Source organism: Pseudophryne corroboree, chromosome 1 (assembly GCF_028390025.1).
Source record: "Pseudophryne corroboree isolate aPseCor3 chromosome 1, aPseCor3.hap2, whole genome shotgun sequence".
In the NCBI taxonomy this organism is placed as follows: domain Eukaryota; kingdom Metazoa; phylum Chordata; class Amphibia; order Anura; family Myobatrachidae; genus Pseudophryne; species Pseudophryne corroboree.
In genome coordinates this window covers 353,197,169-353,223,048 of record NC_086444.1, presented here as the reverse complement: position 1 = coordinate 353,223,048, position 25,880 = coordinate 353,197,169, and the positions used below count along the sequence as shown (strand labels likewise).

The 25,880-nt window shown below is 40.2% G+C and overlaps 1 protein-coding gene and 1 long non-coding RNA gene across 4 annotated transcripts in view; both read right to left on the bottom strand.

Annotated features, from left to right (window-relative positions):
* Nucleotides 1–4,987, bottom strand: part of LOC135067339 (uncharacterized) — a 50,612-nt gene extending 45,625 nt beyond the window's left edge. The window contains exons 1-2 of the long non-coding RNA XR_010253608.1: nucleotides 4,870–4,987; nucleotides 4,266–4,427 (exon numbers count right to left, since the gene is read on the bottom strand). This is a non-coding gene — a long non-coding RNA (uncharacterized LOC135067339). The remainder of the gene's footprint in view (nucleotides 1–4,265; nucleotides 4,428–4,869) is intronic.
* Nucleotides 4,988–18,253: 13,266 nt separating this feature from the next.
* Nucleotides 18,254–25,880, bottom strand: part of GNB1L (G protein subunit beta 1 like) — a 122,215-nt gene continuing 114,588 nt past the window's right edge. For all 3 annotated transcript variants that reach the window (XM_063964753.1, XM_063964752.1, XM_063964751.1), the window contains 2 exons: nucleotides 24,669–24,884; nucleotides 18,254–19,669 (listed from right to left, as the gene is read on the bottom strand). In XM_063964753.1, the coding sequence (XP_063820823.1) occupies nucleotides 19,403–19,669; nucleotides 24,669–24,884 (483 nt within the window). In that variant the 3' untranslated portion in view covers nucleotides 18,254–19,402. The remainder of the gene's footprint in view (nucleotides 19,670–24,668; nucleotides 24,885–25,880) is intronic.

Here is a 25,880-nt window from a genome sequence, read left to right as displayed (position 1 = left end):
AGAAATGTGCACCTTGAGGGAGGCCAGACGAAGGTCGAAGTCCAGGCCTTGTTGCAGAAAAGCCAAAAGTTTGGCAGTACTGAACTCGTATGCATCGTAATTCTTATTAGCACACAAGGTGAAGTAAGAATTCCAGACCCTATACTAAATCCGAGCCGAAGCCGGTTTACGGCTTTCAACATAGTTTGAATGACCACCTCAGAGAAACCTTTGTCCCTTAGGAGTGAAGCTTCAAGAGCCACGCCGTCAAAGCCAGTCAAGACAGATCCTGGTAGACACAAAAGCCTTGAAAGAGGAGGTCTGGCCATTGAAGAAGTAGAAGAGGGCACTCTATCCAGAGACCCTGCAGGTCTGCGAACCAATTCCGTCTGGGCCACGCTGGAGCGATTAGAAGTAGTATTCCTTCTTCTTGCTTGAACTTCCGAATTACCCTGGGTAGGAGTGACACTGGAGGGAACACGTACGGCAGCCAAAAGTTCCATGGAATTGCCAGTGCATCCACGAACGCTGCTTGAGGATCCCTTGTCCTTGCTCCAAAGACCGGAAACTTGTGATTGTGTCAAGACGACATCAGGTCTACGTCTGGTAGGCCCCACTTGTCCACTAGGAGTTGAAAGACATCCGGATGAAGACTCCACTCTCCGGCGTACACATCCTGGCAACTGAGGAATTCTGCTTCCCAGTTTAGGACGCCCAGAATGAACACTGCCCATATTGCTGGCAGATGGCGTTCCGCCCAACGAAGGATTTTTGACACTTCCATCATAGCCATGCAGCTTCGAGTGCCGCCTTGATGATTTATGTACACCACCGTGGTGTCGTTGTCTGACTGTACTTGAACACGTCTGTTCTTTACCAGAGGCAGGGCCAGTTTCAGAGCATTGAACACTGCCCACAACTCCAGAATATTTATCAGGAGGAGAGATTCCTCCTTGGTCCACTGACCCTGTAGAGAGTGTTGCTCCAACACCGTGTACCAACCCCACAGACTGGCATCCGTCATTAGGAGGACCAAGTTCGAGATCCAGAAGGGACGACCACTGCTCAATTTTCGGTCCTGTAGCCACCAGCCCAGTGACAGACAATTTTCCGGAGTCAAGGAAATCATGTGAGAGCTGATCCGATGGGGCATGCCGTCCCACTTGGCAAGGGTTAGCTTCTGCAGAGGGTGAAAGTGAAATTGAGCGTACTCTACTATGTCGAAAGCTGACACCATGAGGCCTAGTACTAGCATCGCCGAGTGTATCGACACTCCTGGGGGAGAGAGGAAGCATCTTATCCTGTCCTGAAGATTCAGGACCTTTTCTGGAGACCAGAACAAACGTTGGTTGTGTGTGTCCAGTAATGCCCCCAGGTGCACCATGCCCTGAGCAGGGACCATCGAGGATTTCTTCCAATTGATGAGCCACCCGTGGGCTTGTAGGAATTGATCGTCAGTTCCAGATGACGGATGAGAACCTCTGGGGAGTTCACCAGGATCAGCAAGTCGTCCAGATATGGCAGGATCCTGACAACTTGACGACGGAGAATGGCTGTCATGACTGCAATGACCTTGGTGAAGATCCACGGAGCCGTGGTCAGTACAAAAGGCAAGGCCTGGAATTGATAATGTAGGTTGCCAATAGCAAACCGCAGATATTGCTGATGCGACATGGCAATCGGTATGTGTAGGTAAGCATCCTGTATGTCCAGGGATATTATATAGTCCTTGGGATCCAAAGCTAGAACAATAGAGCAAAGAGTTTCCATGTGGAATTTAGATACCGTCACAAATTTGTTCAAAGATTTGAGGTTGAGAATGGGCCAGGAGGATCCATTCGGCTTCGGAACTAGGAACAGCCTGATGTTGAATAGTACCCCCTGCCTCTCTGAGACTGAGGCACCAGCACTATCACTCCTGTGTCCAGGAGGGATTGTATAACCAAATGTAGAGTTTTTGCTTTTAACGGATCCAAAGGGATAACCGTCGAGCAAAACTGGCGAGGGGGATGTGTCTTGAGAAAGATGGCGTATCCGTGAGAGACGACTTTCCTCACCCAGGCATCTGGAGTGGTCTGTAACCATACCTGGGCGAACCGCAGAAGTGGGCCCCCTACCCTGGGGTTTCCCACGTGGTGGCACGCCCCGTCATGCAGCAGGCTTGTCTGATTTGGAAGCAAGCTTTCGGGCGCCCAAGAATGTTTAGGTTTGGGCTTAGAGGTTTTGGAAGTGCAAGCTTGTCTCGGGTACGCCTGACCCTTTGCTTTACCTGGAAGTCGAAAGAAACAAAAGGTGGTACTCTTAGCCTTTGGAGCCGAAGGATTATTACTTGGGAGACATGCAGTTTTGGCAGACGCCAAGTCAGTCACAATCTTGTTTAGATCTTCCCCAAACAGTATATCTCCCTTAAAAGAAAGCACCTCCAAGGTCTTCTTAGACTCCAGGTCCACTGACCAGGACCGTAACCACAGAATCCGGCGAGCCAAGATGGACGTAGTAGACACTTTGGCCGCCATAATACCAGCATCAGAGGCCGCCTCCTGAATGTAATGAGAGGCTGTGGTAATATATGATAGACATTGTCTGGCATTATCAGGAAAATTCAGAGGTAGCTCTGCCTCAACTGCTTGTACACAGGCTTTAATACCTTTTGCAGCCCAAGAGGCTGCCATAGTGGGTCTATGTACAGCACCTGCAAGAGTGTAAATAGACTTCAAGCAGCCCTCCACACGCTTATCCGTCGGTTCCTTCAGAGAGGTGATGATGGTGACAGGCAGAGTAGATGACACCACAAGAGGGGCTATACGTGAGTCCACTGGTGGCAGGGTTTCCCACTTGTTACTTAACTCTGCAGAGATAGGATAACGAGCTAGCATCTTTTTAGACAGGGAAAATTTCTTTCCTGGAGACTCCCAGGATTCCTGACGTATGTCAATTAAATGGTCAGAATGTGGTAAGACTAATTTAGTAACCTTCTGACTTTTGAACTTATCAGGTTTCTTAGACGTATCAGGAGGGTCAATCTCATCATCAATATGAAGAATCAGTTTGATAGCATCCACTAGGTCAGGAACATCAACCTGTGTTGTAGATTCCTCATCAGAAGCAGCTGAATCAGTGTCTGATGGATCAGTATATTCCCCATCTTCATCGGATAAAGTATCCAAAACATACGTGGATTGTGAGGAAGAGATGGCCCGCTTTGATGACCCTTTGGTCCTAGGAGGGCAAGGGTTAGGTTTTTGTTTAACCAAGGACTGATTTAATTTCTGTAACTGAGTTGACAGAGTATCCGCCCATGGCGGATTAACTATAGGGACAATATGTGGCTATAATGGCACAGGAGGTCCCACAGGGGGCGTAAGTCTTGTTACCAGCGTAGTCAGCAGATTAGAAAAAGCAGCCCAAGGTGGTTCTTGGTGTGTCACTGGTGCTGCAGAACACCCAGTACCAGGACCCTCAGCTGAAATATTTTCCTCAGGTAAAGCCATGGCGTCAGCACTGCATGACGCAGGAGCGTCCACAGATTTCCCACCATGTGCAACAGACATTATTGGGAACGTAGCCTAAGGGCGTAACAGTACAATATAGCCAGACAAACACAGTACCGGACAAAATGAGCAGAGGCAGTACGTGTGCCTGAGATGACCGGAGCGCATCCGCTGTAAGTGCCCAGCAACCAGGGCGCGGGAGTATACAGCGCCGCTGCGGGAGGTGATGGAGTCGCAGCACGGAATGTCAGTGACATCCAGCAACTAGTGCCTGTGCTGCGGCTCTTGAAGTCTTCTTTCTTCTTGAAGAAAAGCTCTTATTAGGGCTGCCTAGCGCAGCCCTCTCCCTGTTAGCACCCACTTTCAAACTGAGCTCCAGTGCCTGGAGGCGGGGATATAGAGGCGGTGCAGTGCATCCTCGGAACATTCAAAGCTTTAGCCTGTTGGTGCCTCGGATCAAGATCCAAATCTACACCCCCAATGTTAATCCCTGTGGAATACCAGTGTACCCCGCTGCAGAAAAATATTTTTCAATATATATATCAAGCCGCACATCTCTAATGAATTTTTTTAGAATTGTACAATGTTTTTAACTATAGCGCTGTGTTAGGAGGGCTGACACCCTCCCAACACAGCTGCTCAGGTGTAAACCGGCAGCGCCAAGAGGATCATACCTTTTTCTTTCAAAAGTGGAGTCCCCATGGGTTTAGTTCCAAGAAGCCCTCTGCTGCTCATAGAAACAGATTTTGATGGCAGTTAAGAACCATCGGATGGTGCAATCAGACACTGACGTACCTTTACCTTGGAGTTCAGCTTGCATCTCTTAGGAAGTTTTCCTTAGCGCTTTTTCTACCATCCTTACTTCTGTTTAATGTGGGGTTAATTTCATACTGTAGTCATGTCGAGGGAGGTTGGCTACAGTCTCATGGACTTTAAACTTCTTAGTATTATTGGCAACTGTAACAACAGAAACATCAATATACTTGGAGATGGTCTTATAGCCTTCATCTTCTCTAGTATTTGTTCAATGAAATGTAACATTTGGTTACTCTATAGAATAAATTACCTTGAAATCCATTTTTGTCTGGGATGTTGTATAGCCTGTGCCATACTTGGAGATCTACACTGTTCCATATATTAGACATATTAAGTTTAGGTATCCAGTGGCACTCAAATATTGTATCAGAGGACCCAATCTGCAAAAACCCATAACTACTCTATTACAGCACCAACGCAGTTGAAAGAATAGATTAAAGCAGTCATGTACTGATTCTTTCACAAGAGTGTAATGGCAGGATTCATGAAACCAAGATGTTGGGTCATCGGCTGCCAATGTATCTCTGTGACAATGAGAAATGGATTATGATTAGCTATTTTGCCATCATTATTGTACTCATACCTGTATGTAAGGTAGCTAACTGTAGTCATTGTGTTCGTGACACAAGCTGTCACATTTCATTAGCGCTCTTCATCAATGATTTGTTCTTGACGACAGAACTGCTGCTGACTGGATGGTATGAGGCAGTGGCGCAATTTTAACACTGTTGTTAATGAGAAAACAAGCAGTGTTGCCATTAATAATAAACTCATGCTAGCAAAGATAGAACTTTCTATGCCATTTCTGTTAAGTCTTTGCTCCATTCTCCCACTGAATTGTGCTTATGCAATTCCCAGGCATCTGCCTACCTGCTTTATTATTCTTATTATGCATTATTTATATTTCGCCACAAGGGATCCGCAGCACCCAATTACAGAGCACATAAATGAAAAATCAATACAATAGTAACTTACAGTTGAAGACAATATAGGACAAGTACAGGTTAACGAAACACTGACATAAGTATCAGGGTGGCAAAAAACTGCGGAATTAGGTGCCGTCGAGAATGGTTTAAGTAAGAGAAGGATAAGCAGTTGAGGGCTTTGCTTGTGAGAGCTTACATATTTAAATAGCAGTATCCATACACATGCTGACTGAGCAGAAAATTACAGCCCCCTGGGAGTGATGTTGTGGTCTGTGACCATCAACATAACTCCCGAAATCGTGCCCCAGAATGCTGTGCGTGTGCAGAGATCAGCTGTAGCAGGGAGTCTGATAATCAGTCCCCCTGCCCCACACACTGCTGTGAGGGGGTAGGGCTATGAGGGGGGGAATGAAGTAATAGGGGGTATATATGCTGGCCAATAAAAATATTTACATTTCTTTTGGGGGGGGGGATTAAAAATAAATGTATAGAGACACATAAGGGGAGCACTAAACAGTGGGAGCCCAGTAACACTTGGGGTGATGGTGGGGGCTCTGCCACTGGGATCTATTACCACTGGAGAGGTGAGTGTTGAAACGCTCAGGATCTTTTGTCACTGGGGGGAGGGAGGCTATTTCTGATGGGGGGTGAAAAGTAATTTTACAATGGGGGACTTTTTTTAAACTTTATTAAATAATAAAAAAAACCTGACCATTTCTGAGCGCTTTTTGTTAAAAAAAAAAAAGTTAAGCGGTTAAAGTGAACAAAAATTAAAGTGGAAATTCACTATAAACATTATAATCTGCAATTATTTTCTAAGTAAATGTATTGTTAATAATAGTTATTTAATTAATAGTTATTTATTTTCATGCTTTGCCTGGTTTTGTTTGCACTAAACACTACTGTGGCATTTCATTTTTCAATTAGGTGAGGGAGTATTATATTTTTATATGATTTTTAAAAAAAAAATTATTTCAAAGATACATCTTTTAAACAAAAATGAAAGATAAAAAATGACAACAGTCTATGTTTCAATAATCACCACTTGTAAAACAAAGCACAAAAAAAAAAAAATGAACACAATACTGCACTGGCCAAAAAACATCAAACGCTGGGCCTTATCACAAATATGCAAATTGTCTATGAATAAATATTAAACAGAAACTTTTCCATTAAAATGTCTTTTTACAAAATATGAAAATCAAGCTAGAAAGTAAGTTCTATTTATAAAATTGTATAACCTATAAGAACACTTTTTCCTAGTCGGTTTTTAGAGATTCAGATTAACAGATTTAATTTATTTCTAAATCTAAGTGCAAAGAAGTAGTCGTCAATTCTAACACCATTAACACAAAACTCTATATATAGATTTTAAATTTTACAAAATATTCAGCTTCCTGTGTTAGTAGATGATGGAAAGGCACCCCCTACAGGGCATTTATATATCACATCTTTCTAAAATACATGATAGAATTTCTTACTGCTATCAAATAATAACTATATATATTATATATTTATTTCAATTAATAAACTACTGAGTTTATAACAAATAAACACAATAAGAGACTGGAAACACATTTTTTACGGAAACCTATATATTTGTACAGCTTTTTCTTAGTACAATTACTACGAAGTAATGGCATAGAATAAACTAAACACATATAAAACAAACCAAAACTTTATTTTATAAAAAGTTCCAAAAGAATGTAAAACATTAGATTTTCCTTTAAACAACATGGTAAAAATGGATACTTGAAAATAAAGTGAAAAATAAAATTAGTTAGTGCATGTAAACACAGAAATGAATCCTGCAGAGTTGCCTTTTCGCTACTGATATACTGTAGGTCCTCACTATAATTACTGTATTGTCATCTAGGTGGAAATCTGCAATCAGTAGAATAATCACAGCTATATAAGTAAAGTTTTCTGCTTAATATCTATGCAAAAGACAGTGAAAGTATGCAATATTTTTACAACCATTAGTGCCAATTAATGCTATAAAATGTGCCATTAAATCTTCGTCTTATTAAAGTAAATAATTACATGCTGAATATGTTCTAAAATCTGTGACACTACGGAATAGATGAATATGCCAAAATCCATACATGAATATCAGATTCCCATTGAAAAAGAATTGTGTAGGCCATTCACAAACCAAAATAAAAGGGAGTCCTGCTTTTTCAACCAATGTGTGACTAGCTGGGGATAGAGAAATCACAAAACACATTTTTTTTCCTTATAAACATATCTGCTATCGACCCTCTTCATTTACTATTGTGTCAAAACAATAGAAGTGATTTTTATTTTTTCATTTCATTAACAATTAATTTAGCAAATATAATTGCAATAGCGGTTTAAAAAGTGGTTTGTAACCATTGGAGGGTTTGTTAAATGTTATTTATCAAGGCTCACAAGTATCAGCAAAAGAAAAGGCAAGATGCATTATGTTAGGAGATATTAAAGACACTGCCATTTATTGGCACTCGCACACGTTTCTTTTATTTCAGCACAAATTTTTCACTTCAGTTCCCTTTTCCTCCCTGCTGGAGAAAGATAGTTCAAAACAGATGCACTCTTGAGATAATGCAGGCACAATTCAATGTCTTCATTTAGTGTGATGCCAAGTCTGCATGCCATTAAAACCCATGGAAAAAGGCTTCATTTGGGATTAGAACAGGACAATGAGCAGTATTCTGAAAGTAGTCTAGAGGATGAACCATTCAATGATTCAATGAAAAATTAATTATTTAGATGACTAACAATCTGAATGACTTGATGTTACTACTGTTTAAAGGAATATCAAACGCAAACCCTGGATAGTTTAAAAGGATTCTGCATTAAAATTACTATTAAAAGTACCAAATGAACTGTGAATGTTTACATGATGTGTTCAATAAAAACATGAGAACATATAATTGTTTGTGTGGTATTAGTTTCAGCAGACTGTGTTTGTCTATTGTTGTGACTTAGATGAAGATCAGAACACATTTTACGACCAATTTATGCACAAATCCAGGAAATGCCTAAGGGTTCACATACTTTTTCTTGCAACTGTATGCTAATAGTTAATTTCTATTTCTGTATAAATAGTATCGCATGAGAGCCGAAGCATTCTCATGTTACTGCGGCTGTTCCCAATGCATGAAAGTTATTTAGCGATTCTTTATTATGTGTCAGATAAAATAATATCAATGACCTCATGTAGGAATGAAAGACGAATAAATGTTCTTTTTACTAATCAATGAGATTCAATTAGATATATACATATTTTTATATATATATATATATATATATACATACATACATACACACACACACACACACATGCATGCAGTGTGTATATATATATATATATATATATATATATATATATATATATATATATATACAGGTTGAGTATCCCTTATCCAAAATGCTTGGGACCAGCAGTATTTTGGATGTCGGATTTTGACGTATTTTGGAATAATTGCACTCCATAATGAGATATCATGGTGATGGGACCAAAGTCTAAGCACAGAATTCATTTATGATTAATATACACCTTATACACATAGCCTGAAGGTCATTTTAGGCAATATTTTTTATAACTTTGGGGGTAATTCCAAGTTGATCGCAGCAGGAATTTTTTTAGCAGTTGGGCAAAACAATGTGCACTCCAGGGGAGGCAGATATAACATGTGCAGAAAGAGTTAGATTTGGGTGTGGTGAGTTAAATCTGCAATCTAAATTGCAGTGTAAAAGTAAAGCAGCCAGTATTTACCCTGCACAGAAACAAAATAACCCACCCAAATCTAACTCTCTCTGCAAATGTTATATCTGCCCCCCTGCAGTGCACATGGTTTTGCCCAACTGCTAAAAAATTTCCTGCTGCGATCAACTTGGAATTACCCCCTTTGTGCATGAAATAAAGTTTGTGTACATACACACAATTCATTTATGTTTCATATACACTTTATACACACAGCCTAAAGGTCATTTAATACAATATTTTTAATACCTTTTTGTATTAAACAAAGTTTGTGTACATTGAGCCATCAGAAAATAAAGGTTTCCCTATCTCAGTCTCATTAAAAAAATTCCGTATTTCGGAATATTTGGATATGGGATACTCAACCTGTATATATATAATAGATATATAGGCAGAAGATACAGGCGGCACTCGGAGACTTGCACAATATTAGTGAAAAACAGCCAGGTGAGATTTATTGAAGTCAACGTTTCGGGGGACGCACCCCCTTCCTCAGGACACAACACACTTCTGTTGCAATATATATATATATATATATATATATATATTCATGCAGAGGCGTAACTGTGGGAGGCAACAGAGTCGGCTGTCGCCGGGCTCTTGCTCTGTAGGGGGGCACCTCTCCTCCCATTCCGTGTTTAGCGACACCATTCAATTAAGTTAATTGACAGCCAAAGCTATCTTTCGTGGCCGATTCTCCTCCCCCACTAGTCCCTGCACCTTACAAGTCACTTTATTATAGATGCACATTTTAAAAGTGTCATACCCAGGATTAGAAGCCACGACCTATTATACTGGAAGCAGGTAACTTACTGATGGAGCTATTTGTTCCTGTATAGGAAGTATGAGAAATCTAACTATATGAAGTTACTTCTCTGACAATTACACGTAACTGCATATAGTTACAATTCTCATGCTTCCCATACAGGTACAAATAGCTCCATCAGTAAGGTGCCTGCTTTCAGTGTAATAGGTTGTGGGTTCTAATCCTGGGTATGACACGTGTAAAATAATTGTCAGAGAAATCAGTATTGTGAGTGACTGAGAAGATCTATGTAGTGTGTGGCCGCACACTACATAGATCTGTCTCGTTGCAATGGTTTTGACTTGACAATTAGAATCTGCACCTTGCTATGCAGGAGCAAATCGCTTGATCAGTAAGGTGTCTGCCATCTGTGTAACAAGTCATGGGATCAAATCCTGTGTATGAATGCTAAGAAACGTGATTTAAATAAATGACAACTTAATGTAAATATGTACATACATGCATATATTTAGATATGAGGGCATCAATATTAATCTTGCCTCCGGGCAACTGGGACAAACCTACGCCACTGAAATCATGACTATGATTTGAAAGTTTATGGGGGATTAGGTGACCCCTGGCTATTCACTCAAAGTTCCCACATTCTATTTTGACTTGTTTGTATGTTATATATATATTAGTTCAGCATATTTCTAAGATGAGCTTTCCCAATACTGTTTAACAAGGATGCATGTCCTTTCTAAACTATAATCTATGCTATACTGATGTTTTTATATAATTTTCCCAGGAGTGTTCGTTTCACCCTTTGCCTGTGCAAAAGTAACAGGTTTCCATAGACTAGGAACCCTAAGGCTGGATATACACTTGTCGATGGCCAGAGCCGTAACTAGACTTTTTGGTGCCCTGTGAAAGAGAGAGAAATCCCCCCCCCCCCCCCACACCCTCTCCCCCCGATTTTTCCAATACGGACATAAGGCACATACCTCTTGGGGAAGGGGAATGACAGGATTGATCCCAGAGAATGCGTGAAGCACTGGAGAAGATGCCCATGGCAACCAATCAGCATTGAGGTAACATTTCTAATTTGCATGATATAAAATTATACGAAGCAGCTGATTGGTTGCCATGGGCAGCTTCTCCACTGCTTCACTTCTCCACTGTTTTCACTGCTTTATGAAAAGACCCCATATTTTGTTCAGAAAGTCACTGTGCACTTATGTATATAGAGGTGTTTAGAAACAAAATAAAAAGGATCCAATCCTGTCTTGATGCTAACAGTGATCATTTTCAACATTGTTTATAATTATCATTCATGTTAACATCATGTATTATACCTTGAAACACATGTGTTATACATATATATATATATATATATACACATACATGTAACAGAAAATAAACAAGAGTGCATCCTAGTGCAAATAACATAGTATAGTCACCACAAGTGTGAAATGAGGGTATAAGTGAAGCCGTACCATGTGATCAACCAAAAACAGCTTATCTTACACTCTTTTCCTTATGATCCTCACAGTATTGCTGACACCACCAGGGCTTTTTTTCATATACTTAATGAAGATCCAAAATACATAAAAACATAGAAAAACACACCTAATGTATAACAGCCACAACAGTCTAGGAGCACTTCAAGACTGCTAGTAGTTGCTTGTACATCAGTTAAAAAAGGTTTTTCACTTATCTAAGAGTTAGCATCCAGCCACGAATACCCAAAGTGTTTCATCCAGGTGGAGCAAGTCTCCTCAACTTCACACTTCCTCAGGGGTGAAGACACTTGCTCCACCTGGACCAAGGTGTTTTACAGGGATATCTGAAAGGAGCATTCCTTTTAGTTTGTTAGCTTTAAGTCAACACAGCAGCAAGGTCCCAAAGAATGGTTCTGTTTGAAAAGGTATTTAAATGGTGTTTCTCAGGGGGTGCCTATTCTTATAACTTATTTTTTAAATACTTATTGTGCAAACACCTTGTATGGTAAGGATGAGAATATCAAACATATCACTGAGTACATCCAAGCAAAACTAAATTAAAATATACAGCAATTTATTTTGAACATTTGCAGCAATAAAATAATATAATATCACAGCCTATTATGGCATATAAAATTGCCCTAACACAGGCAGTAAATATATATATATATATATATATATATATATATATAAACACAACCATACACATATATATATATATATATATATATATATATATATATAAATATATATTACACACACAAAATGGATTTGGATACAAATCCTATTTATACTACTTACATGCACTTGAAAGCTTGTTGTTCTTCAGTTACACTACCCTTTATTAAATAACACATTTCAATATACTGCCATACCCGGGATTCAAACCTATAACCTATTGAATTTTAATCAAACACCCTACTCATTGAGCTATTTGATCCTGCATAAAAACTATGATACTATATGAAGCTACTGGTACTTTGTAAAAAAATAATCAGCATTGCAATTGAATTATGTAGTATGCAGCCACACATCCAATCCCTTGCAGCCACACACTACACACTACACAGTTCTGCTTAGCCGCAATGCTGATAAATTTTTTTCACAAAGTAAGCTTCAAATAGTTAGAATTGTCTACCTTACAATTATCTACCTTTCTATGTAAGGGCAGATAGCTCAATGAATAGTGTCTGACTGCAATGCCACAGGCAATTGGTTAGAATCCCGAGTATGTATTTTCTTACTTACACTATCTTTTGCTCCATACTCCCTTTGATGGCACCTAACCCCTAGTTTTCCATAACTGTCCTATACTGTCTTGAACTGTAAGTGCTGTTTTCTTGTTTGCTCATTTGATTATGTACTGTGGAATGGGTGCTGCGGATCCCTTCTGGCACCATATAAATTAAGGATAATAATAATGTCAGCATCTTGACAAGTGCCGCCAACAGCGCCCCCTACCCTGCAGCGCTATGTGCGGTGCCCCCTCCACACACACCTAGTTACGGCCCTGCCGATGGCACATTAGATGTGACGTCATGCAAGATCCACTGAACGATACTGTTTGCTTCTCGTCAGTGACGGCATGCACCCACATCCAGGTGCATGCCATCTAGTACAATATCTTTCAATTTCAAGGTGAAAACTAAAGATATTGTGCATCGTTAACAATACAGTGAATACACACTAGACAATATGACCAATATATTGTCCGATGCAGACGGGTGCCGATTGTTAAGTGTGTACCCAGCCTTACACCCCTTACAGACATACTGTAAATCACAAACTCAGATTTTTGCATGTGAATTTGCATCAATCTGGGTCCAGCTTATGTTTGAAAATTGAGAGTCCCGGGTCCGCGACCATTCTCGCTAGGAAGGTTTTTCCGGGACTTGTACCTGGGTAGACAACCCGGCTTATGTCTGAAAGGTACAACCTGGGTAACTTAAAAAAAACTGATTGGCTGGGGACAGTAGCGCTTGGAGGGGAGATTATCTCCAAGCACCAACTGAATGTCGGTAGACCTGTGTCCGGTGTGAAGGGTGACAACTCGGTAACAAAAGAGGTAACCCCGGCTTCAACCCATGCTAATCGTTCTGGGTCCAAGCCGAATATTTATGTATTAAAGAGGCTCTAGAAACAGTTCCCAGGTCACCAACAAAATTTACTACTTTGAATGAGGCCTTGTAGGTCTAATACCCATTTTATCATTCTTCAGAGTACCCTTAATATTAGATGCATGTGATAACTTTTGCTGATACCAATTCTGCTATGGAAAACCCTGGCTTTCAAACACTCATGAAAATTTTTGGTGACATCACATGTGTGAAGCCGCAGGATGTCGTTATACCAATGCATGTGCAGATATCTGCCCTGAACTATACATAGCATTAATGTTAAATAGCGGCCTCTTTATTTGGAAGCTGCTATAACTAAAAGCTAGCAGGTATTGATATTGTTACATGGGGAGCATAGTTTTTCTAACACTTGGCTGTGTCATACACACCCATCAGCCATAACGCTAAAACAACTTGCTCAAAAACAACAGCTCAAACTCGTCAAGGCATGAACTCCACAAGATCTCTGTAGATGTCCTGTGGTATCTGGCATCAAGATGTTGACAGCAGATCCTTTAAGTCTGGTAAGTTGCAAAGAGGGACCTAAATGTCTCAGCCATGCTTAAGTGGATTGCGATATGGGGAATTTGGAGGCCAAGTCAACACTCTAAACACTTTGTCATGTTATTCAGACCATTCCGAAACAATCCCTGCAGTGTGGTAGGGCACACCATCCTGCGGAAAGAGGCCACTGCCATCAGGGAATATGGTCGCCATGAAGGGGTGTACTTGGTCTGCAACAATGTTTAGGGAGGTGGTATGTGTCAAAGTAACATCCACATGAATGCCAGAACCCAATGTTTCCCAGTAGTACATTGCCAGAGCATCAACACTGCCTCCATTGGCTTGCCTTTTCCCATAGTGCATCCTGGTGCCATCTCTTCCCCAGGTAAATGAGGTACACGCATTCAGATGTCTAGAACTAGAAAGACCCTTATACTTGATTTTCTAGGAGTCAATTACATCAGGCATGGTACCAAAGGACTGGCGCATAGCTGAGGTAGTGCCATTATTTAAAAAGGGAATCAAAACCTCATCCTGGTAACTGTAGACCGGTAAGTTTGACATCTATAGTGGGGAAAATATTGGAAGGTATATTAAGAGATAGCATACAGGAGTACCTGCAGTCCACTAAGGTTCTTAGTAAGAACCAGCATGGGTTTGTGAGGAATAGGTCATGTCAAACTAACTTAGCTTCTATGAGGAAGTGAGCGACAATCTTGACCAGGGAAACGCAGTGGATGTGGTCTATTTCGATTTTGTGAAAGCCTTCGATACAGTGTCTCACAGGAGGCTGATTATCAAATTAAAGGAACTTGGTCTAGGAAAAAACTATCTGTATTTGAGTAAGTAATTGGCTGGATAACAGGAAACAGCATGTGGTGGTTTAATGGGATGATCTCCAACTGGGCATCAGTATTTACTGGAATACCAGAAGGGTCCGTACTCGGGCCACTACTGTTCAACATATTTATTAATGACCTAGGAATAGGTCTGAAAAGCACAGTGTCAATATTTGCAGACGATACTTAACTGTGTAGGGTAATTAATTCGGAAGAAGATGTTGAGTCTCTACAGAATGACTTATTTAAACGGGAAATTTGAACCTTGAGTATGAGGTTCAATATAGTAAAAATTTAAATTAGTTTTTTTTTTTTTTTTAAGTTATGCACTTTGGGACCAAGAATAAACATGCAACCTATATATTAAATGGGGAAAATCTTGGGGAAACAGTAGAGGAAAAAGATTTGGTGGTACTCATTAATAGGCTAATAGCAGTACCCAATGGCAAAGAAGGCAAATAAGGTGTTAGCGTGCATAAAACGGGGTACTGAGACAAAGGATGAGAGTGTGATACTGCCACTGTACAAATCATTGGTACGTCCGCACCTGGAATATTGTGTACATTTCTGGGCACAGCATTATAAAAAAATATATCTGGAAACTCAAAAAAGTTCAGAGGCGAGCTACAAAATTGGTTAAGCGGTTAGAGGAACTGGATTACGAGGAAGGGCTTACTAGGCAATATGTATGCACTAGAAAGGAGGCGTCTAAGAGGAGACATTATTATCTTTAAATATATAAAGGGACATTACATGGAGCTATCAGGTGATTGATTTATTTATTGAGAGAACTCTGCACAGGACACGCAGACACCCTCTGAGGCTAGAGGAGAGATTTTGTACCCAACGTAGGAAAGGTTTCTTCACAGTAAGGGCCATAAGGATTTGGAAACTCTGCCAGAGAAGGTAGTAATGGTGGACTCAGTAAATACATTGAAAAATGGATTACATAAATTTCTACCTGAAAAAAATATCCAAGGATATAGCATTTAAAATAATTATATTTTGGAAACAGCACGAATCATAGTTGTTAAATAGTCTTAAAACACCACTTCAGCAGGGACATTATAGTTATCTTAGCTTAATACAGAATTTTGTAAGAATTATAATACAGGTTGAACTCGATGGCCAATTTTCCTCTTTTCAACCTCATTAACTATGTTACTATGTCCAAATGATGTAAAAGAAAACATGATACATCAAAACAGGCCACCTTCTTCCATTGTTCCATGGTCCAGTTCTGCTGCTCACATGCCAATTGTAAGTGCTTTCGGCGGTGACCAGGGTTCAGCATGGACACTCTGAGCAGTATGCAGCTAAATAGAAAGCTGTAATGTGTTCTTACACCTTTCTATCATAGCCAGAATTTACTTTTTTAGCAATTTGTGCTACAGCAGCTCTTCAGTGGGATCGGACCGGATGGGCTAGCTTTCGCTCCCAATGCACATCAATGAGCCTTGGGTGCCCATGAGCCGGTTCACTTATCCTTTCTTGGACAGCAGCCCCCCATGAGACCTTCTGCTTTGGAGTTGCTCTGACCCAGTCGTCTAGCCATCACTATTTGGCAACTGTCAAAGTTGATCACATCCTTACGATTGCCCATTTTTCCTGCTTCTAACACATCAACGTCAAGAACGGATTGTTCATTTGCAGCCTAATATATCCCACCCCTTGGCAGGTGACGTTTTAATGAGATAATCAATGCTATTAATTTCACCTGTCAGTGGTTTTAATGTTATGGGTAATATGTGTACATAAGGTAATAATGTTATTAGTCAACCTACAGTAATTAAAATAGGTATAAAGCCTGATTATAGCCTGCTCAAAATCAACCTCCTCATTATCAGGCATGTCTAGAAGATGATCACTACTGGTTTGTGTATGCAGTCATCTTCCAAGTGATCACTATGTTGCCCAGAAGTATTGGAACCCTATCCCTTATTAAAGCCTTTACAATTAATATCTGACTTTAATATTAACAAAAGAGCTTGTACTCCACTTTGTAGCCAAGCTGGTAATGATCCGGTCACTTTCCACACTATCCTAAACGTGACTGGTTTTAGGAAAGTATAAATGAGTCCAGTAAATGAAGTATTTTACCAAATATAAAGTCACATTTTATCATTACTAATTATCAGTCTTAATACATATTTTGCAATAATTATTAGCTATGGTTATAGAATAGACATTATGTAAATCAATAAAACCTAGAGTACGAGATAAAGCAAGCTAGAAATAACTATTCTTCCACTTATATATAAGTTGTTGTTCTATTAAACAAGCAAGACATCCCTGTGGCTACACACCTATTTAGAGACATCTGTAAAGAAAGCAGCAATGGGGCACTTCAGCGCTCTGTAAGAGTAAGGCCCACGCAGTGGAAACGAAGTGTGTTCAAAAGATGTATTCAACATAAATCCAAATAAAACACCATCCAGCAAGTCTATTTAATTAAAAAGCAATACAATTTATAAACAGAGCAAGGCCAGCCAAATGTTTTGGAAGCAAATGCACACCCCTTTCTCAGTAGCTCAGCAGAGCAAGTTTGCAGTTCACAAAGGAATACTGATGTTGCCATCTGGTCTGGGAACTGCACACTGCATGGTTGGCAGTACGCCCAAGGAACTGAAGTTTTACATACAAATTACATTTTTTTACACAAGGGTTCCAAGGACCTATTTTACCATGTTATTGGTCTTGGAAAAGGAAAGCAGCTGAAAAATGTCCTCTGTGCAAAAAAAAAAGAGCAAAGTAAATAAACATATAGCACATCATTTGTTGATGGTAACATAGGAGCTAACCCCTGTGAAAGCTGTAACATTGTCCAATAAAGCCCACCATCACTGGCCACAATGATCCAAACATTTTTTAGATTTATGGTGCTACCTTCTCAAATCCAAATAACGCAGAAGGTTTCTTCACAGACTTCATTTGTAACATCCCATAAATGTTCAAAGGCTGCCATCATGAGAGAGACAGTCACAGAATGATGCTGGAAAAAAGTTAGTAAAATTATACCAGCCTGATACATAAAGTACAGATGACGTTTCCTCTCATCAGATAGATCAGACTCCATTTTTGGCTATCCCTTACAGGTCATATTTTAAAGCTTCACAGGAACCTCTTGATTTCCAATATAGATTTGCAGTAAACAGGAACATTGTCCACATGTACTGTAACTCGGAGGATGAAGTCTGTGACTTGTCAAAATAGTAGGCAAGAAATGCTGCTAATGCATGTACAGAAAGTGAAACTACGGGTCTATGGAAAACACTGCTAGCTTTTCATAACGTTAAAGTCTTGAGGCAAATGACTTAAATCATTAACGCTGACTGATAGCAGCACTTTGGGAAGTGTTAGCAACGGCTGGAGTTCCCATTTCCTGCAATGGCTTTATAAATGTACGAAAGCTTTGATACCTTCAGAAAAATGACATTCACTTAAATGACATTCACTTATACCGCCTTTGAGAATAAAACTACATAATGAGATTTTATTAAAAATGTGTTCTATTACAAAAAAAAAAGAGAAGAAAGCTATTTTTCAGATAAGTGTTAAAATGACAAAAATACCTGCTGAATCTCCCTCATTATCACACTTTCACAACTTTATCTTTATTACCCTAATTAGCTCAATAACAATACAGGATATATCTGCAGCAACCATAAATAGTTTGTGATGTATTGCGAATGATGTCAGATTATGATGGCAGCTTTATTTTAAAGTGTGCTTGCATACTAAAACGTAATTATATAAGTTGGCGTATGAGGGGAAAAACTCTAAGCTTTAAAAATAAACATCAATTTGACATCTTTCCGCAGATGAGCAAGTTGGATTCTATAACTAGAACACAATCAGTACTATGAAATGTAAAATGGCAGATCTACGCATAATTCTTAGGGGGAGATTCAAATGTTTGAAAAGTCAGTTGGGAGTCTGTTTTTTCCTATCTAATAGACAGGAAAAAACAGACACCCGACCGACTTTTCAAACATTTGAATCTCCCCCTTAGTGTCATTACTGGAAAAAAACCTTAGTCAAAAACATTTAAATTAAAATTAGCTTCAGCTCTGTAAGTGTGCTCTATATTACCTTCTAAAATGCAGCAATCTGAATTTCAAATAATTATTAAAATATAAATGTAGCCTACACTGAAAACAAGGATAGTTTCCAAAACGGTAAATGCAGTATTTCAATAAAGCTTGTGACTCTATACTGTACTTCTATGCAGTCTGTAAAATTCATTGAGGCCTGCAAATATTTCAGAGCATGTGGACCTGAGACCTGCAGACTAGTGGTAACAGATTGGTTTAATGAGCTTTCCTTTAATATCACTTCCTTTGTGTATGTTGGCTGAGTAATCACAGTAAGTATGCAAACACAGAAGCTAAACGAACTCCTCAGAGTGTGACAAAATGTAAAAATATAGAGGCAGAGTGACATGTGCGGAGTTTGATAACAGTTGGAACGGGCACACTTTACTGACACCTGACACTCTTCATGCTGTCACGTACAAGGATGAATGAGAGGAGCTCTAAAAGATTCTTACATACAGTAAAAACATAACAGGCATGTACATCCCTGTTTTATCTGGATAGGGTTCTCAAAGCAGTTGCAAAGATTTGGAGATTGTATTTATAAGTGCTGTTCACTTTAATATACATTTTATTAAAACTAGCAAAAAAAAATCAAAAAACAAAACAAAACAGTAAATTAGTTTGTGTTAATTGCTTCTTTAGCTTTGTGGATATATTGACCATAAGCTAATTCGTTGATCTTTAGATCCAGCAGCCAGCAATCTTTCTTCAGGAATAATGTGATCTGAAAAGGACACACAGTGTACAGATGCAGAATGGTACTGTAGGACAGCTAATGGTTTCATTTTCTTCCACCCAAACACACGAACACGATAGTCCCAGCCACCCGTAGCCAAAATCTTCTTGTCCTGCCGTATTGTGATGTCAGCAATCCCTGGGTTGACTAGCTCTTGAACTTTGTAATTCTCAAGAAATAAAACAAAACCATTAGACTCAAAAACATCATGCCAATGACAATGTTTATAATGGTGAATGTTTTCTAATACTTCTAACCAATGCAGACAAGTAAAACATGCTTTCTGTTGATTCAACTTTTTATTCCGAAATTACTGCTATTGATAGATGAGCTATTGACAGACAGCTTATATTTACAATACATTTCCAGAGCATTATTATGTTTATCGCTTACATTATGTGCAACCACATTAAATAGGTGCAAACCAAAAGACTGACAGTATAGAGCTGTACAAAGTTTGCCTTCAATACAGTTGCAAGAAAAAGTATGTGAACCCTTTGGAATTTCCTGGCTTCTTTGTGTTCCTACCAATCAAGCACAAAATGCATGGGATTTGTTTTGAATCACCAGAGGCTGCAGTGGAGACCTTTAACCAGCATGTAGATGACATACCTACTTTGGATTGGTCCAGCCTCTTCACCAAGTGGTTTGAGCACATGCAACTTTGCATAGACTCCTCTGGCAAATACAGATGTGTCCCCGCTCAGCTATGCAACCACATGCATACTTATCTCGGGTGTAATCAGCATGCAGCACATTTGTGGGAGCGTGCACACCATGCAATCCTGTGGATCCCATGCAGCGTGCACACTAATTGCAGCAAATGTGCTGTGATTACCTGCTTCTGTGGGTAAAATGCAAAGGATCCATTCGTAATTTGAAAAAATTTAATGTGCACTTTATTTGGAAATATAATACTTTTTGTGCATCTGGAAACTTATTGCATACCCCTCGTAATATATAGTTGCAAGAAAAAGTATGTGAACCATTTGGAATTTCCTGGATTTGTTCATAAATTGGTCATAAAGGCCCTCATTCCGAGTTGTTCGCTCGGAAGCTGCTTTTAGCAGCATTGCACACGCTAAGCCGCCGCCTACTGGGAGTGAATCTTAGCATATTAAAATTGCGAACGAAAGATTAGCAGAATTGCGAATAGACACTTCTTAGCAGTTTCTGAGTAGCTCCAAACTTACTCAGCATCTGCGATCAGTTCAGTGCTTGTCGTTCCTGGTTTGACGTCACAAACACACCCAGCGTTCGCCCAGACACTCCTCCATTTCTCCAGCCACTCCCGCGTTTTTCCCAGAAACGGTAGCGTTTTTTCACACACTCCCATAAAACGGCCTGTTTCCGCCCAGAAACACCCACTTCCTGTCAATCACATTACGATCACCAGAACGAAGAAAAAACCTCGTAAAGCCGTGAGTAAAATTCCTAACTGCATAGCAAATTTACTTGGCGCAGTCGCACTGCGGACATTGCGCATGCGCATTAGCGACTAATCGCTCCGTTGCGAGAAAAAAATAACGAGCGAACAACTCGGAATGACCCCCAAAATGTGTTCTGATCTTCATCTAAGTCATAACAATAGACAAACACAGTCTGCTGAAACTAATACCACACAAACAATTATACGTTCTCATGTTTTTATTGAACATACCATGTAAACATTCACAGTGCAGGGTGGACAAAGTATGTGAACCCTTGGATTTAATAACTGTTGACCCTCCTTGGCAGCAATAACCTCAACCAGATGTATCCTATAGTTGCATATCAGACCTGCACAACGGTCAGGGGGAATTTTGGACCATTCCTCTTTATAAAACTGTTTCAGTTCAGCAATATTCTTGGGTAGTCTGGTGTGAATTATATTTCCAAATAAAGTGCACATTAAATTTTTTTGAAAGTACCCATGGATCCTTTGCATCTTACCCACAGAAGCAGGTAATCACAGCACATTTGCTGCAATTAGTGTGCACGCTGCATGGGATCCACAGGATTGCATGGTGTGCACGCTCCCACAAATGTGCTGCATGCTGATTACACCCGAGATAAGTATGCATGTGGTTGCATAGCTGAGCGGGGACACATCTGTATTTGCCAGAGGAGTCTATGCAAAGTTGCATGTGCTCAAACCACTTGGTGAAGAGGCTGGACCATCCGAAGTAGGTATGTCATCTACATGCTGGTTAAAGGTCTCCACTGCAGCCTCTGGTGATTCAAAACAAATCCCATGCATTTTGTGCTTGATTGGTAGGAACACAAAGAAGCGGATGACCAAGCCCCTGGATGCATTCATTGGCCAGAAAATCAGCCACTTTCCTGGACTTGTGGGCAGGTGCATTGTCGTGATGGAGAAGGGAACCATGAGTGCGAGTTTTTGGACAGCACCTAGAAATGGCTACCAGCACTTGCTGCAGGCATTGGTTGGCGCACCAGTCTCCAGTGTCGAAACTGTAGATCAGGATTCATCGCCACTGATGACATCCCAAACAGAGTTTGAGTGACTGCCACCCGAGCCTCCTCCTGCTCTCGAGTTTGCTGATGTGCCACTCAGCATGCAGAAATCTTGCGCAGGCCAAGCTTTTTGAGGAGTATCAAGCAGATGGAGATGGATGAGATGCCTCTCTCCTTCTCTAACTGGGCCATTGTTACACTGGCGTCCACTTCAACTATGGCCCGCACGGCAGCAACGTTGTCCTCACTGATGGCAGACGCATGTCGACTGCAGCACTCCTTTTCTTCCAGGGACTGTCCCCCATGTCATAATTCTGCCAACCAGTTAAACACACTGGTTCATGACAGTGCTTCCTCCAGCAGCTTGCAGTCGGTCAAACCTCGTACTAGCAGTCTACTCTTGTAGTAGTAGACGATCGGATGGCAGATGATAGATCAACAGTACAAAAGGCCGACATAACGGTGGTCGACACATTTTTTTTCAACGTTTGCTTAATTTACTATCTATGTCACCATCTATTACTGTTAGGTAACTTGTGGCGAGCCAAGCTAGCTATCTTGCTCAAGGCATGGCGAGCAAAGTGAGCCAGCGAGGGTACACGTTTCTACTAATTTGGATAATATATGGTAGAACAAACAAAAATGACACACAAAAGTAAAAAAAACTTGCGTCAACCTTTTCACCCTGTCAACTTTTTCTACTGTGTACCTTTTTCATGTCGACCTTTTGACCATAAACCATATGGTGTCGACCTAGTCACAGTCGACCTTCTGACTGTTGATCTGTTAACCCATACCCTAGAAGCTCATGGCTCTTCATCGGCCTCTACTGAGCTCCATAACAAGTTGGTGAAGGAAGTGAACATGACTTCTTCTATGCGCAACGCTACTTATATATAGTACTGTGCTATGACATTTCACAAGAACTTTAGTCGCAAGTTCACAGCCAGTCAGATTGTGTCTATTCTACCTATGCACTGCACATCCGGAAACTTATTGCAAACCCCTTGTATTTCCATTGGCCTTCAAGCTTAGAATCACATAAACGTCACATTTTTTTTCTTATTGTTTTTAACTATTTCAAGTGTTATTTTGTAATTACCACAGCATCCTCTGAAAATGGACTTGTGCAGAAAATGGATGTATACATACACAGATAAGCAGATGCTGTAAGTATGTCCTGATGCTTTCTCGTCTCACTGCTTGCTGGAACTGCAACTGGACAGAAGCCCAGGGATATACTATTGGAGAGACTACACAAAACCTTGCCTATTGGAACATAAGACTAGCAAGCCACTGTGTTCATTTCTACATGATGTCATTAGCTCAGGTACCTGGAATGTAACATTCCCACATCTGCTTTGAATTATTAATGGGTGAGTGGGAAAGGAAAACTGAAATCATTCACTATTCCTATCATTTATGTGGGAGGCACATATATTTATTTTATTAATGCTTGCTAAAGACCATTTAGGTAAAAACTGCATGGAATTGATCAAACAGAAACAATTGTCTTGTAAATAAGTTGAGGTGTGTGTATGTACACACACACTCCCACACTATATTAAATATATAGACACGTGAATCCCGGCACTCAGCTGTAAGAATGATCCTCGCTCTGGTGTCCTCTGTTTTTTAACTTTGACAAAAAGGCGTGCAGGTCCCAGGAACGTTAGTGCTTCTATGTGAAATTAATATATTGAATTTCTTGAGTCTCTTGAGTGTTGCTGTTTTACTTTACATTTATTACACATATAGGGGGTCAATCCGACCCGATCACACGCTGCGCTTCGTCGCAGCCATGCGATCGGGTCGGAACTGTGTTGCCTGGCGACGGCAAGCAACGCCGCTAGCAAAGAAAGCAGTCGCAACGGCGACCACAAGAAGATTGACAGGAGGAAGGCGTTCCGGGGCATCAACTGACCGTTTTCTGGGAGTGGTGTGGCGAACGCAGGCGTGTCCAGGCGTTTGGAGGGCAGATGTCTGACGTCAATTCCGGGAACATCAACGCTGGATTCATCGCACAGGGTAAGTAACTCATACCCTGGTCTTGTACAGCATAGCAGGGCTGCACAAGCGATCGCAGCCTTGCTATGCAAAAAAACCCCACTCCCCCCATAGGCGACGTCTAGTTGATCACACGGGCAGCAAATAGTTGCAGCGTGCGATCAACTCGGAATGACCCCCATATTCCAGAGATGGACGCAATGTTGATGTGAGACACAGTGGAGTGACTTGTTTGCCATTGTGCATGCGTCTACCAGGCACTGCACATGTTCCATGATGGTCCTGTGATGGCGGTTGCAGTGTGGATTTATTTGCAAAGTGAGTGACATCCAGAAAGCATTTGCAGGCTGTAAAGGAGGGGGGAGCGGCTACTCAATCGCAGGTGTCATGACCATTTCAGGGGCAAGGGAATTGATATTTTTGCACTGGAAACAGTTTGTACATGAATGGTATGTAAACATCCTAGATATCTAATGCTTACACGTTACAAGATAGTTTAATGAGTAAATAAAAGCAGACATAAAATTCACACCATACATCGAGGAATTAATCATCTCTGGCCTTTCAGTTGAGAATAATAGGTGATTAATTGGCTAAGGGCAACTTACAACACTAACCACATTTTCTTTTTTTCAAACTCAAGAACAGTTAATGCAAATGCTGGATGGGAAAACTAAAAGGAGTGGAGTTCTTATTTTTCTTACCTTGAGGTTCTGCTGTTCATCAAGGATCCAGGCACTCAATATTTTCTCAGCGGACCCAGAGACCCCTCTGTCACTCATACAGTCAAAGTCAAGGCTTATAACAGGCTCCTTGTGGCACACCAGCCTGCTCATCATTCTGTGTTCTAAGACATTCCACAGAGCCACTGATCCATCCTCATAGCCAACAATAAGCAAAGGGCTAGATCCTGATTTAGGCTGTCAAGAGGGAAAAAACAAAACACAGATTCTCAAAACTGCATAGGAAACAATAAAACAACTGTCTTATACATGGATATGATGGAGGCAAATGCATTTATTTGGTTAATGGTCAAAAAAGACAATTAAGGTAAATTTAAGATAAAGTGAGTGGAACTGATCAGAAGTCGGGGCTACATTATTAATGTAAATATATAGTAGAGGAGACAAGAGAGGACAAAGGACATACACTTTCATAAACTTTCTTCTAAGAGGAACCATTCTTTAAATACATATAAAAACACAAAGTAAGAATATGAAAATAATGAAGATATCAGTAACCTAGTGACTCTTAATTTCATAAATACAATAATAATAAAATAATAATTTCAAATAAAGTACTGGTATTAAAGCATGTGTTGCAAATAACTACATACAGTAAATGCACTAATCAAAGCTGTTGAAGTTTATACTCTGAAGTACAGAATTGCACCGATATATACCAACCAAAACTATTTCAACATTAACGTTACATAAACTGGATTTTGTTTCTGCGTTTTTGTTAAGTGATCATTTTATTTCAAATAAATACTTTTATTTAAGGATTAACATGGTCTGTTCATTACTGTAACCAATCAGGATATTCTCTGATTAATGATGCCAGAGGTCAAAGGGTATGACACTCTGACCAGACACCTCATTTATTTTAGCCTCTGAAATAACTCCAAGGAGATGGAACTTCAGTGGATAATGTGTCGTTTTTCAGAGAAAAAGATTCATCATCTCACTAGAGTGAATTATAGTAACCACCAGACAGGAACTGGTCAAGCCAGGATACATATCCCAGGGGAATGTCAGGTTTAAAGCCTTAGTATGTTATGTTGTAGCCGCTCAGAAAACGACTGAATGAATTTGTTCTCTTGAGGCATGAATGCTGTTGTCATTCTTTTAGCATGCTATAAATACAAAATAAATGGAAAATGTCTAAGCAATCACGTGCCAGTGTCCAAATGGCAA